This window comes from Lepisosteus oculatus, chromosome 10 (genome assembly GCF_040954835.1).
Source record: "Lepisosteus oculatus isolate fLepOcu1 chromosome 10, fLepOcu1.hap2, whole genome shotgun sequence".
Lineage (NCBI taxonomy): Eukaryota > Metazoa > Chordata > Actinopteri > Semionotiformes > Lepisosteidae > Lepisosteus > Lepisosteus oculatus.
The window spans coordinates 37,251,714-37,270,479 of NC_090705.1; the positions used below are offsets into that span (position 1 = coordinate 37,251,714).

General features: G+C 35.5%; 1 protein-coding gene across 11 annotated transcripts in view; it reads right to left on the bottom strand.

Annotated features, from left to right (window-relative positions):
- Positions 1–17,219, bottom strand: part of csmd3b (CUB and Sushi multiple domains 3b) — a 553,423-nt gene extending 536,204 nt beyond the window's left edge. For all 11 annotated transcript variants that reach the window (XM_015357110.2, XM_069195150.1, XM_015357108.2 and 8 more), the window contains exon 1: positions 16,984–17,219. In XM_015357110.2, the coding sequence (XP_015212596.2) occupies positions 16,984–17,161 (178 nt within the window). In that variant the 5' untranslated portion in view covers positions 17,162–17,219. The remainder of the gene's footprint in view (positions 1–16,983) is intronic.
- Between the last annotated feature and the right edge of the window lie 1,547 nt (positions 17,220–18,766).

An 18,766-nucleotide genomic window follows, 5' to 3' on the forward strand; every position in this document is an offset into this window, starting at 1 on the left:
CTTAATACAGTCCAGTATAGTTCTGGCCTTGTGGTTTGTCCTTTGTACTTTGATGTTGCTTATTTTTAGTAATGGCTTCCTTCCTGCCAACTGAAACATTTTGGATATTGTTGACTGATGGACATTTTCTCTCATCTAAGCAATTGCACTCCGTAGTTCTTCCAAAATTGTTGCTGGCCAAACAGTGCCACCTCTCACTACTTTCCTCCTTGCCCACTTGTTCAGTCTTGGCCTGGATCCACAGTGACTGGGTGATACAAAGCACAACACAGTGCTTCATGATTGAATAGATTGTGTTCACAGGAATAATCAGAATGACTTAAGACTTTATATTCATATTCATGGCTTTATCCCTTACTTGCTTTAAGAGCTCTTTTGTTATCATAGCACTTTCATCCCTACCCGCCCAAGAAACCACACAGACACAACCGTTTTTTATTCTAAAATCATGAGAACCACTTGACTAGCGATGTGGCTCATTAAGGTAATTTAATAATCATGAATATTGCTGGTTCAAAGTGTCATGACTACAAGCTCTAAAACAACAAAATGTGAAAACTGTGGATGGGTCTGAATACTTTTGTTAGACACTGTACATAAAATGCTTAAGTCACAAGTGCTACCTTTGTAACATGTAATACAAAAAAAAGCACTGAAATACCGTTGCATAACAAAACACTGTTTACTTTTTTCTATAGAATTATTCTCAATTTTTATTATTACATCCTTGGTTTTCTGTGAAGTCAGACAGTAGTTCTACCATTAGATTTTTTACCCAACAACATATATCTGCTATCCGCTCATCTCCCATTTAAAACTGTGGAGCCAAATTTTATAAAGGGAACTCAATTAATAAAATGTTCAGATTTCACAGCAATGTTTTAACTACTGAATAACGAAAATCATTTTGAATTTTGAGAAGGTTAAAAGTCCATGAAATTGATCCTTTTCCTGCCCTTTATGTTTTCGCATACAAGATCCATACAACTATTCCTTTATAACCTCTATATCCAATATAATTAGGTGCATATTGTAGATATTTAAACTAAGTCTGATTACAAAATAAACAGGATAATAAAAATTAAGTAATTTTGTCTTTGATGGGGTTGGTCTAGTTGATTTTTAAATCAGCTTGAGTCTGTCATCTCTTCTATATCTTTTTCTTTATCACCACAGAGGATCAATAACCATTTGACTCATGTGTGTTGATTTCCAAGCTGTCTTGTGTCCTATAATATACACTATAGCATCCAATTAAGATAATCTAAATTAACCCAATCAACACTAAAAGCAGGCCCAAGGCACCCATACACTGAAATCGATACAACATCTTCTTGGTATTCTTGTTTTTGAAAAATGCAATTGAAAGGGTTCTAATTATGATTCATTATCATACCTTGGGAGTTAAATCGCATGCTGGAAATCTCTACATTGTGGTATAAGATTTGTTGTTGTAAAAATGAACCGTGTCATCTGTGAAGACTTCATCAAAGGTTTGGGTCAGTAAGAGAGAGCAGAAATGAGGCAAAATGACAAATAAGGAAAACAAAAAGCAGATTATGTTAGGATGGGTAGGGGGATGTGAAAGGGTGGAATAAATAATTCCAGAGGACATGTAGAAGGAAGAAATTGGTATAGAATATAAAAGAAGAAATTAAGACAAGGTAGTAAATCACTGAGTTTTGCTTTGCTTAAGTATAAATCTGCCATAATTCAGGTATATGTTGCTTGTAAGGAGCTTTTGGAAAGTTGGTAATAATTACATTGAATGGAAAATCTACTCAATAAATGACAAAGTTACTACAGAAATACCAGAAACAGACTTTGAAACTCTTTAATTGTAATTCAGATGACATTTTCCCAGTCAAAATATATATGTGTATTGAAAGCATACGTACTGTAAATGGATTAGCAGAAATTGTCCATCTACTCAGAACTATCCTTATGACAGCCAAATACACCTTGGTAAAGCCATAACAAGAGGGTTTCAATGCAAAATTAAAGAAGGCCATTTATAGAAGCATACAGTCAAGGAACGGCATATAAAATCAATAATTTTGTTTGCTCCCAGTGGTAATCTGGGTACAATCTGCAAGAACTGGTCTACTCATTCCAAATGAATAAAACAGGAATAACTGTAACATATATTCAAATCTCTCACATACTACATACCTGCCACTATTTTCACAAAAAGCCTTGTAAATATAAATATGACATCAGTTTGTGAACAAAACAAATATTTATGTAAATTACATTTTACAAACTGTATGGTTTGTTATTCACATCATATTTGCATCAGTATTCTAGCCTGTGATGGAAATATTTGTCATAGATGACAACTGGTCATTTTATATAATTTCATAGTCTGAACAGGTCTTTATACAGTGTATATAATTAGGAAGCTTGTGAAGAGATTCAGCATAATATGCTATATCAATCAAATCGTGAGGGCAGTGCGTTTGTCTTATCATGCTCATTGTCTATAGACCCATAGACATTAACAGTTAACTATCAACATGTTATATAACAGTTATATAACATTATATAACATAACATTATAAAACATTAACCATCAACAAGAATGTAAAGCCCCCTAGAAAGGTACAATTGAATGTAGCCAAACAAAATTAATATTACGTATCCTTGGGAGGAAAGCAGAGGATTCAGGGAAAATCCATGTGAACAAAGAAAAGATTAATTCAGTTGGAACTGAACCTTGGACCAGCAATTGTGTGCCACTGCTGCTGTCCATCATATTGTTCTGGGCCACCCTTTTGTACATTTCAGCCAGGACACAAAGTTCTGCATTTCAAACAAATTAATATTGTGGACTATTACTTGTCAGACTACAGTATTCAGAAATACAGTACATTATAGCTGAATTCATTTACTAAATGTCATATCAATAAGGCCCTTTTTCTTGAACATCTCCAGAATGCAAGAGTTAAAATCATCAATGTATAATATTTATGCAAAAGGATTGTTTTACCCCATTTTCAGTGCATGTGGTACATGGGAAATATCACATTCCAATAATTAAAACATTTCTATAAAAATATTTTAAGCAGAATATAATATGATGTCACATACCTTTTACAGTAAATCATTTTAATATTTTGGAAATCAAAATATTTTCTTATTACCACTTAGGTATATGGAAACTGTTATTTTAAATGCATTTGATTAAAGATTTGAAGGATACCTCTTATTTGACGGCACATAAAACCAATTAAATATCAAGGTAATATCAAAGATCTTCATTAAATTGCTGCTTTCCTCTAAACATTCACCAATTCACTTGCTCCAGGCTGCATATATAAATATGTAGTGCACCTGGAGGCAAGTCCCTAATGATCCCTTATTTGTGAAGAGGCAGAAATCTGACTCCCAGATGAACAAGCCAGAACAGTGTTTTAAAAAGAAAAACTCCAGGAAGGGGAAAGGTTATAATCAATAAAACATATCATGATTAAAAAAAAAAGGTGATGGAGGTTTTTACAAGATGCGGGAGAAAAATAGTTCAAGGAGGTCACTTGCTCTACACCGTTGGTCTTTTATATAGTGTGAACAGCTCTTTATTTCAAATTTGCAACTTTACAAGTAATACATCCACTGACAGACAGTTTTACGTTGTAGAACAATCTCTTGTAAATGATTTTCTACCAAAAGGTCAAAGGACTTCATTCAAAAATAACCGGGATATAGTATAGAAATAAGTTTGTGTCTGACCCTGATGGTATACTAATATACTGTACGCAGTACTAAAAATAACATCCTTGTGGTCTCTTAGGTACTGTATATTCACCAGGAGCCTACTGGGAAAAAATACTCCACAACATTTGCTCATTTTGATTTAATAATGCCTGCAACCTCCAATGTAAATATATTATTTCCAACCAAGGACCAGTATTAAGAATTCACAAACTTTGCATTCCAATCTATGAGTCCAATCTATGGGTCATTTACCCCAAGGAGAAAAAAAATAACAGTATGACTCTATTTCCTAATATCCAGATAAAAAATTATGAATAGTACAACATTGCCCATTTTGTGGAATGTACAGTATCAGGAATGTTTTTCAAGCACAGGCTGAGCTTTATGTTCAAGGAGATGTGATTTGAAACTTTGCTCATGTCAATGAACCCGCTGGGACCATAGTTCCTCAAGGGGTCAACACAGTGTCACTAAAATCAGGGTTAAAATTCTTCAAGCAGACCTTACTCAGCTCCTTTCACAATAACAACAACTGTACACTAGTGATGATGGAAGTGAGAAACACCCAACTCCTCCAATCAGTACCAAACGTCCTTTAAGTCAATGCAGAGATTGTAACCTGTCATAATGATGAACAGACTCAAAGGGTGGGTGAGTCACAAGATCTTGCCTGCACTTCCTCATTTTATCAGTTTGAGAACACAAGCTGTCATTTTAAGTTAAAAAGCAAAGAGAGAACTTTTTATACATTTGGTGTATATATTTGTCATTCTGACATTTTTTAATCAATACTCTGAATTCTGCATAAGTAAAAGTAGAAATGTATGGAGTGAGCTAAACTATTAGACAGTAAGGTAATAATAAAGCTTGAAAATACTGAAAAATAATTTCTCCTGAATAATTTCAATATATAATTCATCTCCACCTTTTCAACATTATTTTTAAATTTAGGAGATATTCAAAGTGGCATTTTTATTGAAACACCAATGAAATTAATACCTACAGCCAGCAAGAACATGTTTCAGTTTTTGTGATATAACATCTACTTAGTAAGGCATTCCCAGAAACAAACATTTATTCAAAATGTGCATGGTACTCTAGATAAAATAAAGTGTGGTACAGTATAAACACATCTTAATCTCCTGAGAATGTTTGAGTACCACATTGTAACAACCACCATTTTGTTGAAAGGCAAATTCTCTCTTGTGCCACAATCCTGCAGAAATCTGAAATTTGAAATAAATGCATCAGGCTCCGACTCCATTGTGAATCAAGGTTCTAAGAGACGGTGTTTAATATACCTGGTATACAATGAAAATAAAAATGAACTTCTGGATCAGAATTCAGGTAGTCCACTGTTACACGGGAATTTAAGGTTTTCATAGAATTCAAATATTCAAAAACCTTCAACTTTGATTTTACAAATAAACTCAATTCAATTGACAGTGTGCTGTCACTTCACATTAGATGTTAAAGGTCTGATGACCATAGCCTTCAGAATATATTAAAGGTATAACTGCACTGTAAATTAAGAAAGACTTACTACCAATGTGCTGTATCGTTTCTTTAATTTTTGGCCAGTTTACAATTTATAAATCCTTTTCATCAACAAAATTAATTGTACACTTTTGATGTTATTTAACTAAGCTTTATTAAACTACATATAGTACATATTTACATAATAAAACCAGTGTCAAAGTAAAAGAATGAATGAAATAAAAAAGTACCTCACATTACTGGATGGTTTTACTTTTCAGTAATGCAGTGTAAGCTTAAAAGTAACTCATAATTTGATCACTTCAAACATGAATTCAATCATTTTCTGGATTGTTGAAATTCTATCCATTTGGTTAACTTACTCCAGATGAAATGATCCAGACATACAGTAGTTGTCCCCAAGTGTTTCACTTTGCAAGGCCAAAAGCACTGCCAGTTTTTAATTGCCCATGCGTAAAAATAATTACAACTGAGCTACTTGTTAGGATAATCAGATGTACCATAAACTTAACTCCACATTGTTAACTTCCCCAAATCACCAACAATTAGTGTCACTGACTGGATCAAAAGAGGACCTGCCAAGATAATCTCCAGTCAAACTCATTCATGTGATATCAATGACATACTGTATGGCCCATTACTATGTAATAAAGCAGGACCAAGCACCAGCTAAAGACATGGATATTGGACACTGAACCCCAGACAATGGTCTTTGCCATGCATTTGTAAAGGATAAATAAAGAAAAAAAGTGAAACTATACCTGGCACTCTGTTATGGAACATTAAGAAACCAGAAACTCTTGTACAGTATGCTTAAATACGAAACCAGTAACAATGTTCAAAGATTAGACAACTCCATTACACTACAACTAATGAAATGTCATTCTGGTCCTCCAGAATGTTCCCCACTGGTTTTTAATAAAAATATTGCACCTTCAGAATTAATCTTCTACAATGATTAACATGACCAGAATAACTGAACGTTACCAACTGTTGAAAACCACCTAAATACTCAAAAATGGAAACAAGAAACAACAACAGTAGACCAATAATCCATCTAGTGACATGATATTCTATTTAGAATAGAAAAAAAACAACTACTTGGATTATTATGCAGTCAGCTTTAAGAAAACACTCTTGCGTCAGCTACCTTCCCTGTGAAATTACTGGTCTAAAATGCTGAACTTGATTTATTAAATGGTCATTGCGTTTAATAGGAAGACCCAGATACTGGCAGCTGCGTCCACTGTCAAAAGGAAAAATATTTATCCCAGTGACAAAGTTCTTTTTTTTTTTTGCTGTCAAGCAGAATGTCTGTTCTGGATGCATTTCAAAATAAAAAAGCATTTATTAACTTGATTTACAAACCATACACTGCTTTATTGCCTGGGTTATGCACACCTCAGTCTAGAACTGAAACTTCAAAAATGACATCATTAAAAGTATATTTAAAATTGCTATTTGAAGAATTCAATTTTAAAGTTAAGTGAGGAATCACAAAATAGATGTATCACGGCAGCTTAACTACCGCTTAAATAAAGTACCTCTATGTTGAGGTGAATCAGGGTTTTGTATATCTTATGAGTCTCTGAAAAGGCAGGCAAGAAGCAGTCAACAAGCAGTAAATGCAATAAGATAGATCCCAGGGGAAAAATGTTACTTGTCATGTCTACCTTTTTTTTATTAGAAGCAGGTCCATGTAATGAACTTTACACTGATAAAGAATTTTGTAGAATGCAACTTTATGTACAACCACACAGAATATTCACAGAAAGCTCTAGCTTTGAAAAACAGTTTAGTTCTGAATTATTCCCATCTAAAGCTTGATATTCTGAAAAAAAGTACTGTAAATACATAACAGAGATTGGTATTGTTTGATTCTGAAGTCACAGTTGCCTGTGAATGGCTGGGATTAAAGTGCAGAACATCACTCATTAAATGTACACAAAAAATAGTGACATATTTAAAATGAAAAGCTGAACATGGAACTACACAGTAAAACAAGTGCCAGTGCTAATAAGAAGTACAAACTAGAAGAAACTCAATCTTCAGACAGAATTAAATTAGTTGGGAGGGACATGAACTTTTAATTTTTCCCCCTAAGTTGCACAAGGGAAGTGCAGATAATTGGCATGCGATATTAAGGTGAATCTAAAATGGAGATCGGAGAACGGCAATACTTTAGAGAATAACAAAAAATCCTCTATTAAACTTCAGAGGATATGGAATACTAAGCACATTTGTAATTTGCTCAGCCAAACCATCAACTGCTGCTGTAAATGCCAGAGCACCTCACAACACAAATACAGGACATTTCTGACTATCTAAAGGCCAAGGAATGAGAAGACCAAAAACATTAAGAAAAAATATATTCAATCCTAACAATATAAAATATTAAAGACAATAATGGCCTTCAAATATGTGATGTGATCAACATAGTTCTTCTTCAAAATTGAAATGACATCTGTGAAAACTGCCACAGAATCCTATTCTTCCATACATCTTGCATGCATGGAGCTTTGAACCCTAATGGACAGGGCTCTAAATCAGAGAAACTGACAGAGAGGAATTGTCCCAGTCTGTCAAAGGATTAAGGATGAAACAGTCTTTCCAGGCAGTATCATTTAACATCACATCGCAAAACAATTTTGTTCCTCTCCAGAAACTGGAAATGGTCAGGCAGGACTTAGTTGGACGCTCAAGACAACACTTCCCAGGAGACCACTGTCCCAGATACTGATACAATCAGTAACCATGTTACCAGAAACACAAGAAAAAGCAAAAGAGAAGTGGTGGTGTTTGGAGACTCTCGTCTTAAAAATTACAGTAAGTGCAATGAGATATGCAGTATGGATGCCTTGTCAGCAACATTATACAGTGTCTCAGAAGATAAAGCAGCTGATATCTAAAAATTAAAAAGGATCCCAGCAAGGCTACTTGAAGTCTCTGTGGTCCCTGTTTATGTTAGGACACATGACACTGACATAATGAGAACACTGTTAAAAAGAAACCTTGTATTTTCTTTTTAAGAAAAAAAGACGTTTTCGGGGGTCCTTCCTAGACCATGGAAATGTGTAGAGTTGAAAACACTAACAAGTGAACACAGTGTGTGGCTGAATCCATGACATGCTAGAGAAGGCTTGCTATAGTCAGTGCTACAAACAAACGTGATGGAACACATTTAAATAATAAATATTCCAATAGGCCTAAATTTGGTGCCTTTAGCTCATTTGAAGTGAGTAGATAATCGATCCAAAGATCTCAGCCAGCTATTTTGTAAAAAAAAAACATGAGTCTTATAGTAGCTTCCAGAATATTGTTAAGTATATTGTTGCTTATTCCTATGGGTAAATAAGTGTCTCCTATTCTGCAGTTTAAACAAACTTCCACATAGTTTCCACTTGTGTCCTTTGGTTCTTGTTTCAGTCATTATCTAAAGCAGTTCAATAAGGTGACTTTCAATGCCTTTCAGGATTTTGAATATTGTGATTGACGCAACATTAAATAGACTATTGATCTAATGATGAATAAGATCTTTTAGGGATCCTTCACTGTTCCTGAAATATACTGTAAATTATTTTTGTGGAAAACAAAGTGCACTGACAGGTAGAATTACAGTTTTGGTGCATGCAGTCCAATTAGGATAAAGAAAGTAATTCCTTTCTAAAACTAAAACATACGCCCTCAGGCATATTTTTGTGACTTTGATTATAATTTATTATACATTAAGGTGTATTTAAAGTGTCACAAGTTAAAAGGTGTGTTTACACAAAGCATTGTAGAAGTCAGGAACAACCTATCCAACCAAGTTGTCAAAGCTTCTACAGCAGTGTTTCATGAAACGGTTAAATGGGATCTTCCAATCAATTAGCTAGTAGCACCAAAAAGAGCTCGATGTGCCTGAACGGCCCTACTCTTCTGTAGTTTTTTCAGTATTATTACATGGAAACTGGATATGTCCACAAAAAACAATGTTCTGCATCCAAGTGCTAGAAGGGTTACTGTGCATTTCAAGAATAGAAATCTGGCATACCCTGGATGTCCAAACAGTACAGAATGTTTTTTGTACAGAGAAGACAGACAGAAAACTATCTTCATCCACACATAGTTACTCAGTGTTTTTGTGTCACAGATCAGAACTGTTTATCTATCAAGTATATCTTCTTCCCAACAAAACGAATTTGCATTATAAGACGCATCATGAATCTGGAATATTGTAGTTGCTCATATTAGCAATGTCCACTCCAGAAACTAGAAAGCACTATGGGCAGAGAGAGATAACACTGGGGTAAAATAATGAAGCTACTGTATGTCTTCCTGTCGATGTCACTGATGAAGATACACAAGGCTCAGCAAAACATTAACCTCACTCATATGTTACACACTCTGACACACACAATTGCTTTCATTGCTAAACTAATAAGACTACTTAAACCAATATGGATGAGAAAAAGCAATAAACTTCATATTACTGTGAAAACAGAAAGTCACTTATGAACTGTGTATTACAATACTGATCATTAAAATGCACATAAAAATGAAAGCAAAAATGACCTCCAGGTTATGAAATGGGGCTAGTTATTAAATTTCTTTATAAAACTAAAAATATTAATGGTGAATGAACATATTTCCAAGATAGTCTCTATATACGAAAACAGGATATTATTAAATGCTCCAAGAAGCTGGAAGCCTTCCGTGATGACCTGTATTAGTAACTGTCACCTTGTGTTCCTGCATTTATATATCGTTAAATACATTTCAAGCACATCATAAACCTAGAATGCATTAAAAACATAAAATATTGTGAAAAACTGCTGATGTCAGCAATGTCCACCAGAGGCTAAAAAGCACTACTGTATGAGCAGAGAGAATTGAAAATGCTGGGGAAAAGTAATGAAGCAATATCAGTTAACATTCTGACCCGTCTGTGAATTTATTTTTTCCCCCCAATTTGTGTCTTATTTACCATTTTTATACTTATATTTAGTATCTTGAATTACTGTAAAAGGCTAGTAGAGGGTTTTACATGCTTTACATGGTTCAAAAAATCCCTATACCCTGTGCAAATTGCAAGTTGACTGCAGTAATTTTGGCAGAATCAGTGCTTTTTATTAGCATGCTGTACACATGGAAACCCATGTGGACTTGTGAGTTTTAATATAGGTGACATGCCAATGCCGCTGGCTTTAATCATACTGCAATGATAACATAGCTCAGTGAAACACACCAGGACTGTTGCTTGGAGTAATACGGCAAAGTAAAGGAACTAGAGCAGGAATGAGCAATATTGGTCTTGGAGGGCCAGTGTGTCTCCAGGTTTCCAATCTAGCTCTACTCTTCATAACACAAAGCAGTCCATTAATGGTCCATTTGTATACATTTAATATCTTATCCCAGATCTTTAGGTGCTCGTGTTTCAAAGATACTTTGAAATCCAGGCTCTCCTGGACCAAGATTGGATACTGCTCAATTATGAAATTAACAGTGAATCCATCCATTACAATGAGACTTCCAAAGAGCAACCAAATGGTTGATCACAGGCCCTTTTCACCATGTCTCGATTACTGCTTCTAATGACCCAGAAAAGACCATATTTACTAAAACTGTGTTTCAGTAGTTACACTATCTCTGCATAATACCTTACTAATTCAGTATGACAATACAGACAGCACATGTCAAAGGTCACTCAAGATGTTCTGATTCAAACTGGAATCAACATTGACTTGCTGTATCACTGGATCTTAACCTAATCAAGCATCAAGTGGGACAAGTTGTGCTACTGCTCTGGCAGCTGCTTCAGGCTCTCAATGAAGGAATAACCATAGTCCATATACAATGTCAAAGACCACAAGGATGCTCTTCACACTTTTCTTTGTGCTGGGGCTAATAATATTTCATATATATTCCATATAATAAAATACAATTGTAACCTTGAATGCAAGGCAAAATGATACCTTTCAAAAAAACTTTTAATGATACTTTAAGTTAAAACTTACAGCAAGGTAACTGATAACATTAAAGTGGTTATGCAAAAGAACTTGATGATGAGCTACACTATATTTAAACAAATGGAATGCATGCTTGAAATGAGCAATCAGGCTGAGAGAATGGATGCAATGTCAATGTTCTCTTTTAGAAATAAAATTAACAAACTAGATTTTAATATTAATTGAATTATTAGATTGCCAGAAGAATGATGCTCCTACTATACACAGGTCACCTATACTATACTTAAATCACATGCATTTGTAGGTCAAATAATTCAACTTTAATAGTAGCCCCTGATCATTTAATTAGTTTTGGAGATAAAAAAATGTTTTGACTCCATGAAGTCAATAAGACAGGCTATGCTTTTATCCAATTTAAGATTGCAGCTAACAGCTCTCAAATAATCCTAATGAGTGCATTAATATTGCTTTTCACTATGAAACCAATGGAGCTTTTGATTGCATCTCTGAGCCATTATACATTCCTTACCACTCATGTTCCTCGGTTTTTATATGAAAATTATCCTTAGTCTTGGTTCTTATAGCTCACCATAGTCCAGTCTATATTAGGTCCCTGTAAATTATCAGCTAAAGACCTAAGAAGGGTTACTTTGTTCCAGTTCAGACTGAGTAAAATCAATCCAACTTCTTCCCTCAGGCTATAGGTTGCTAATGATAAAGACCTTCTTTCTGGTGGAGACTCATTACAATAAGATTATAGTTTCTCAGTTTTTTTCCTTCTTTGCAAATGATGTTATGCTAGATAAACAAACTTCACGGGTCATGTTATTTCTGGAACCAGACTGGGTTCACTCAGTCATTGCCTGGATTGCAAGATGAGTCCTATAATTCAGAGATCACTGCTCTGATTGCAGACCATTTTCCCCAATGACTTTGCCTTGGCCAATTAGCAATGTTAAATTGGTATCTGAATGTGATAATGCTGCCTGTATTTGTCTAGATAGAGCCAGAAAGAGATCATTGCCTAGCACACAGCAGCAAATTTTCTGGCTGGTTAGACAACTGCAGGGTAGGGTACTGTCAAAATAAACTCTACCTTTCTTTCAATAAATGCTTAAAGGATAATCCAGGAGATAATCAAGAATAAAATAAAGAGTGGTTCTAGCTACAGATAAGTCTAATACTTTAGTTCTTACATATAGTATGAAGCAATTTAACTTAAAGGTGAGAAGGGTTTGCTAGTATCACCTGAAGGTACAGTAGCTCACACCTTCTCATGAAGGTTTCTTTCCAGTAGATCTAGCCTGACCAGGTAAGGCCAGAATCATCCTTGCTCCTTCTACTTTTCTCTGCAAGATAGGGAATTATCTTCTTTTAAAATAATCTTTAGTTTCATGGCCTTTGAAATACCAAGGTTTATGCCTCTCCTGAGGAATCTAGACATATTGCAAATACTGTTCTTTTCATGACTGTTAATTATGACTACAGACAGATCATGTTTTGTCATGGCTAGTTAATAAGTGGTGGGAATAGCATGCCTAAGTGTAACTTCTATTGGAGAAATGTGAAAACACCAGAAAGAAATGACAACAGCCAAAAGACAGAAGAGCCAAATTAAAATTAAATTGCACATTTCATGAACCAGGGGATGCATTTGTCCCCTTGGAGCTGCTCTAATATGCCTCAGAGTGAGGAGGTAACACCTCATACACAACTACTATCCTGTGCATATTTGCTTCCATGATTTTAAAGTGATTTTCAAGACTTGTCTACATCTTTGCAGAACAATTTGCTTAATCTTTAGACTTTTGGGAGATAAACTGCCAATATATTATGAGCTCACCCTATTACGAGCCAAACACAGAAAATAATTGTTGTCCTACTGTACTTTGTTCCAAAAATTCCAAACCAATCAACCAACCAACCACATGACCAACTCAAAGTCCATTAATTCTGGCGAACATCCTTCTGGAGTCATGGCTTTCTAAATGCTGGCGCCTCCTACGGCATTCACCACTTCTAATAGCTATCATCCATGTGCTCATTATGTTACTGGAATACTCTAATTGAATCTCAGGGGGTGTCTGCTTATTTTTGGTAAATCTCAGCACATGTGGAAAACTTCATTTACACAGTGCACTGAAAAAACAAGACTCATAAAAAAAGAATCAGGAATTAATAATTGTAATATAAAACAAATATAAAATTAAAAATTGAAAGAAATATGAAATCAAAACTTGAAAAACTCTTGAGCACATAATACTTACTTGACATAGGGTTAGTGTCACAGCATTACTGGGAATGAAATCAAATTTCTTTATATACAGTCTAGTAGAGAACTTGCCACTGTTGCATGGATTTTATATTGGTTGAATATGCATTTTGCTATCAGTTACTAACAAAGTGATGCTTTGTAAATTTTAAATATGTTTCACGACTGAGCTTTGGGTTATCACTTAAAAGAAACTGAAGACAGTTTTTTTTTTACTTATTTGGTTAAATTGCCCTACTGCAATGTTTTCCCCATCTTTGAAGAATGACAAAGCAAAAGGCTATATTTCTCCTATTTAGAACAATTCAATCTCCCATCTCCACCTCATGACACTATCCAATTTGTAATGTTCAATTGGAATCACATATTGTAAATTGCAAGAAAATGGTGCCACCTGTCATAGCTTCAAAACAGTGCACATGTGGAAGCTACTTGGGTATTAATCTTCTTCTGTGGGTGCTTTAGAAGCCAGATTTCAATCTTCTAATTGAAAAAGGTTCTGAATATGAGCATCTTGAAAGTATGATTTGCAGATATGCACTACTAAAGCAAGATTTGAAATAAACTTAATTCATAAAGTGTCGTATCACTTATATTCACATTAGGGAACTACTTTCCTTTAAAAAAAAATCTATAGTATTTCTCTGATAAATCTTGACTGTTTTCAAATTAATATATCTTGACCAAAGTATAAAGCTTTTAAGAGCAAGCTGTCGCCCAGTTTGAAATCAATATAATTTCACACAAAATGTATCTGTTGACGCAAAAATCACATTTGGCACAAAACAATCTGATTTTATCAGTTACATTCTACCCATAGCACAAACATTTCATAATTAATAACGAAAAATTATTTCACAGCATGATGCTGTACGTACAGTACAATATAAAGACGACGCCTTGTGTTAGCTTGTCACTGCCTACTCTATTGCATGAGATTAGAAACACTCATTCACTGAGGAGTATACTTTTTTTTTCGCTGCAGCTTAGTGCAAGTCAGAATTCAGGTGCCTGCCTATTATCGTCCAGTATGGTACTGTACCAACCAATTCATTTCATTAAATTATTTTCATCTGTTTTACGGCCCTTAGCTGCGCACGAACTGGATATGTGGGAATTAAACTTGAATGAAGCAATATAAGGTAATATTACAGGCCGATTCAAGTGGGACCCCGTATTTGGGTGACTGCACAGTCACAGAACAAACGCTCATAATAGGAGAGGCTACTGAAAGTAACTGCCAGTTTAGAGCGGTCAGCACGCCACTCGGCAACGAGAAGGGAAATCAGTTTGTCTTTTATGCAATGCACGTACAGGAGCTTCCATCGACGAATGGCTAGAAGGTGTGTCATTTCACTCCGTTGCTGATTTCTTAAGTAGCACGCTACTTTGGTTACCAGACGCTCTTCATTTCTATATGTACTGTACAAAATCTTGTTAAATAACCATCACTGAGCCATTAAGCCATTTTTCTGTATCAAACTGTACGCGTTTTAGTGAAGTTGTGTGCGGTGGTAGGGCAATACGTTCTCTCGCTTACAGTGCGATCAACATCAGAGGTACATGGGTATCATTTTCCACAGCAACAGCACCAATTCTTGATTCAGCAATAGAGGGAAGGTGGTTCTCTCTCAAACCTGCTTTGTCTACTGATCTTTTCTAAACAAACAAAACAGTCCCCTCCACCTAAGTAAATATGCCAATTAAATGCTTTTCTATACAGCAGCAGATAGCGCTTAAAACGTATTACGCCACTTCAGAATTCTTTCAAGAACACCGCAACTGAGGGAAACGATTATACCAGAGCTCATAAGGAAGGATACTGTACCTTCCCTCTGTTATGGCAGTTTAATGTATGTGGTACAGCCTATTAATTATTTTCGATAATCTCTTACACTGCCACCACGCGTTAGATATCAACCAGGCACTAACGGTGACCGCAGTGTACAACACTTTAATCAATAAACATTTAATATTTAGAAATCCCTATTTTTATTTTAAAAAACGAATGAAACACTTTATTATATGAATATATAAGGATTGTGCAATAAGAAATTCCAACTCCTTCCTGTACTTTAATATTACAAGCTGTAAACTGAATGCCATGATAGAGATTATAAATTTAAAGATACAGAAAGCGCATTTCACGAGATATTCGTGCGTCTGAAATTCCCATTAAAAAAGTGCAGGTCGCAAACGCAAGACTAGCAATGTTTAATGACATATGGATGTAAACTAAAATGGTAGGCAGGTGGTTAGCACCAAGAAATATATTGTCCAGATAGTATATCATGAGGTAAACCCCCAACCTAATCAAACCCCAATTGTCATCACCAAGGAATGCAAATATGCTGCTTTTATGTAGCATACCCAGTTGCAAGTGCTACAATAAAGATTTTCAACTAGTAAAAGCAAAAATACAGCCAATGTGAAACCTTAATTTAGTCGTAAGCAATGTGAATCAGTTACGTAGTATCCAGGCTTAAACCGATATATCATTCAAATGAACCTTTCCAGGAAAATACAGCGATTACAGTCTGCAGAACTGGTCCAGATTCTGATGTCTCTTGCATTTTGGCTTTTACTTGATGCTGTAGCAATATCTTAATGAGTGAAATAAAATCAGAATAAGACGAGTTTCAGTTTCCAAATTATTTCAGTTATCTCATTATTTCAATAGTTGGAGCTATTAATACGCGCAACAGTTAAAACTGTATGAACCCGAGTTAAGAACCTCTTTCTGCACCGAACAGGGATCCACGTCTGATTTTTTGAGAACGTTTGCAGTCTGATGTTAAGATTTTTCATTTTCGTTGTTTCAAGTTAATGACCATGTACAGTATTCAATTATCCAATTAGAATATATAGCCTCGTCTAAAGGCTGCGTAATATATCAAGAACAGAAAAAATGTGACGTTATCGACTTTACTATGTTGTGTTTTTCTTCATTATTTTCACTATAAAATCAGCTAATCTGGGCACGAGTTCCCATGGGATATTGAAGAGCATAAACAGATTGAAGTGTGCTACCTTACGATTGGAAACAGGTTTCAGTTGAAAACTGAAACAATCGGCATATAGCGTAGCGCATACGCTAAATAATTGTACCAAAATAGCTTTTTTTCGTCGATTATTGGGGCGACTTTGATGTTTTAACTTATACATGTCTGATGTGAGGATCCTACAAAATAAACGAGAGTTGAAAAGGTGTTAGTAATGTAATTGTCCAGGTGACAATAAACACATTATTTGCAATACAGAATTGGTCATATTTAGAAGGATTTCACCTAAACGCAATAGGGGATATTCACGAACAATTCACTAGTTAATAGGCATACAAAGCAACTCACGTATCCGCTTGAGCATACTGCAAGAATATTTATTGAGCCCAAGCTCAATGCCTGCATTGAACGCCAAGCCTGGCAAGTAAATGCGTTTTCTTAACTCCAGCCTATTTTCACGCATTTTTGCAGCACAACCGAATATCCCCAAACAAAACATATAACACACTATTCTGTAAACATGTAGAAATCCAACAGAGAGTAGACTTACCTTGCACACATGTGATCATCATTAGAAAGACGAGATTCCAAAATATAACTCCAGTTTTAATCCCCATTTTTCTAGCTTGAAATAAGTCCATTCGTCCACATTTAATACATCCTCTCTTGAAAATTTTGACCAATTCCGTTGACCTGGCGTAAAACTCCTTTTTATTAATTGCTTTCATATTCACATCAAGCTAGTTAATTTCTATTCCTTGGCCAGGCGCAGTGTGGGTGCTGCTGTGGTTGGTGCACAGCTCGAAGTGAATGGTGTATCTGGGATACCACAGCAACCTTGACGAGGACTCAACCATCTCGCCAACAGGGGCACTAAGTCTTAGCTCTTCTCCAGCTACTTTTCCCCCTTCTCTTCTATCAAACAGAACACCACTCTCTTAACTGGTAATCATGCCAATATGTTCAATTAACTACCCACAATCAATCATTTGCCTATAAAACCAAAACAAATAACTCAAGCAAAGGAGGCGTGCGGGCAGCTGGAGGGAGGTGCTCTCTATCAAATTCAAGTGCTCTTTTTTCTGGAGATCAATAGTGCCTATGCAAGTGATCCGGTAATAATAAAGACGGATGTTCCCGCGTGTAAATGAATTAAATATATACCAAAACTGACATTAAAGTTTTCCAGTCTTGGGTTATGCAGTGTTCAAGGAGTCGAATTAATAAATGATATAATACCGAATAACTTCAGTTTGTAATATATGAAACAATGGAAGGGTCGAGTTAAATGAAGTTATGAGAATGCACAGTAAGTGTATGTGGTTTGGAGTCTGTACTGTATGTACATCGTTTACCTGCTAGTAGACTATTAAATTATATACTTGCTAAACGCATAGCTATTTATAAAATCAACATATTTCTCCAATGCAGAGATGTGTATTATATCCATGAAGGTTTGATACCCACACCCAGTCTTATTAAAGTTGGAAGCTAATGCGATGTTCCTGGGGTTAATGCTAAACTACAGAAGAACGCTTGTGCCATCTACAGGCTACAGCCCCATGATCTGACATCTGTAGCTGGATCCATTCTTTAATGTTATAGCATGCGCTCTGACATCCCCAACAACACATAGATACACGTACAGTACATACTATAGCTGTCGTCTGTGCAGGGTGCATATTAAACAACCCGCACGTATTAAGAAAACAGACGGATGAATACAGATATTTAATAAACTGCAGTAAACTATAAGACAGTAACGTAATAATTCACCTTGCGTCCCTACCCGTCACAGGCAAATATCCTACAGTACTTCAAAATAAAAAAGAAAACCGTTAAAGATTTCGTTTTTTTAAGATTTTGTCTTTAATAAAAATCTACAGTATGTCAGAGTTTCCAGGCATTAAAAACTATATTTCAAAGCCTCAATCATTACAAATATGATAATGTACAGTATAACGTCATAATCATCATCGGAAAGCACCGTGGATCGTCAGTTAGCTCTGCTGTTTCAGAGGTGTAGGGTCCAATGTTTTAGTCCATTTTGGGCGTGTGGAGTTTGCATTTTCTCCTCGTGTCCATGTCCACGTCCACGTGACGAGAGTTTTCTCCAGGTGCTCCTGCTTTCTCTCTAAATCCAAAAACATGCTGTCTGGATTAATTGGCGTGCTAAATTGCTCCCCTGTGCTTCATTGAGTGAAGGCGTGTATGCCCTGAGTGTGCTGAGTTACCGCGAACTCGCTGCGACCCAATTATTATCACCGGTGGAATTTGCCTTTGCATTAAAAAAAATCTCTAAAACCAACTGTCACGGTTTGTATTTTGTTAAG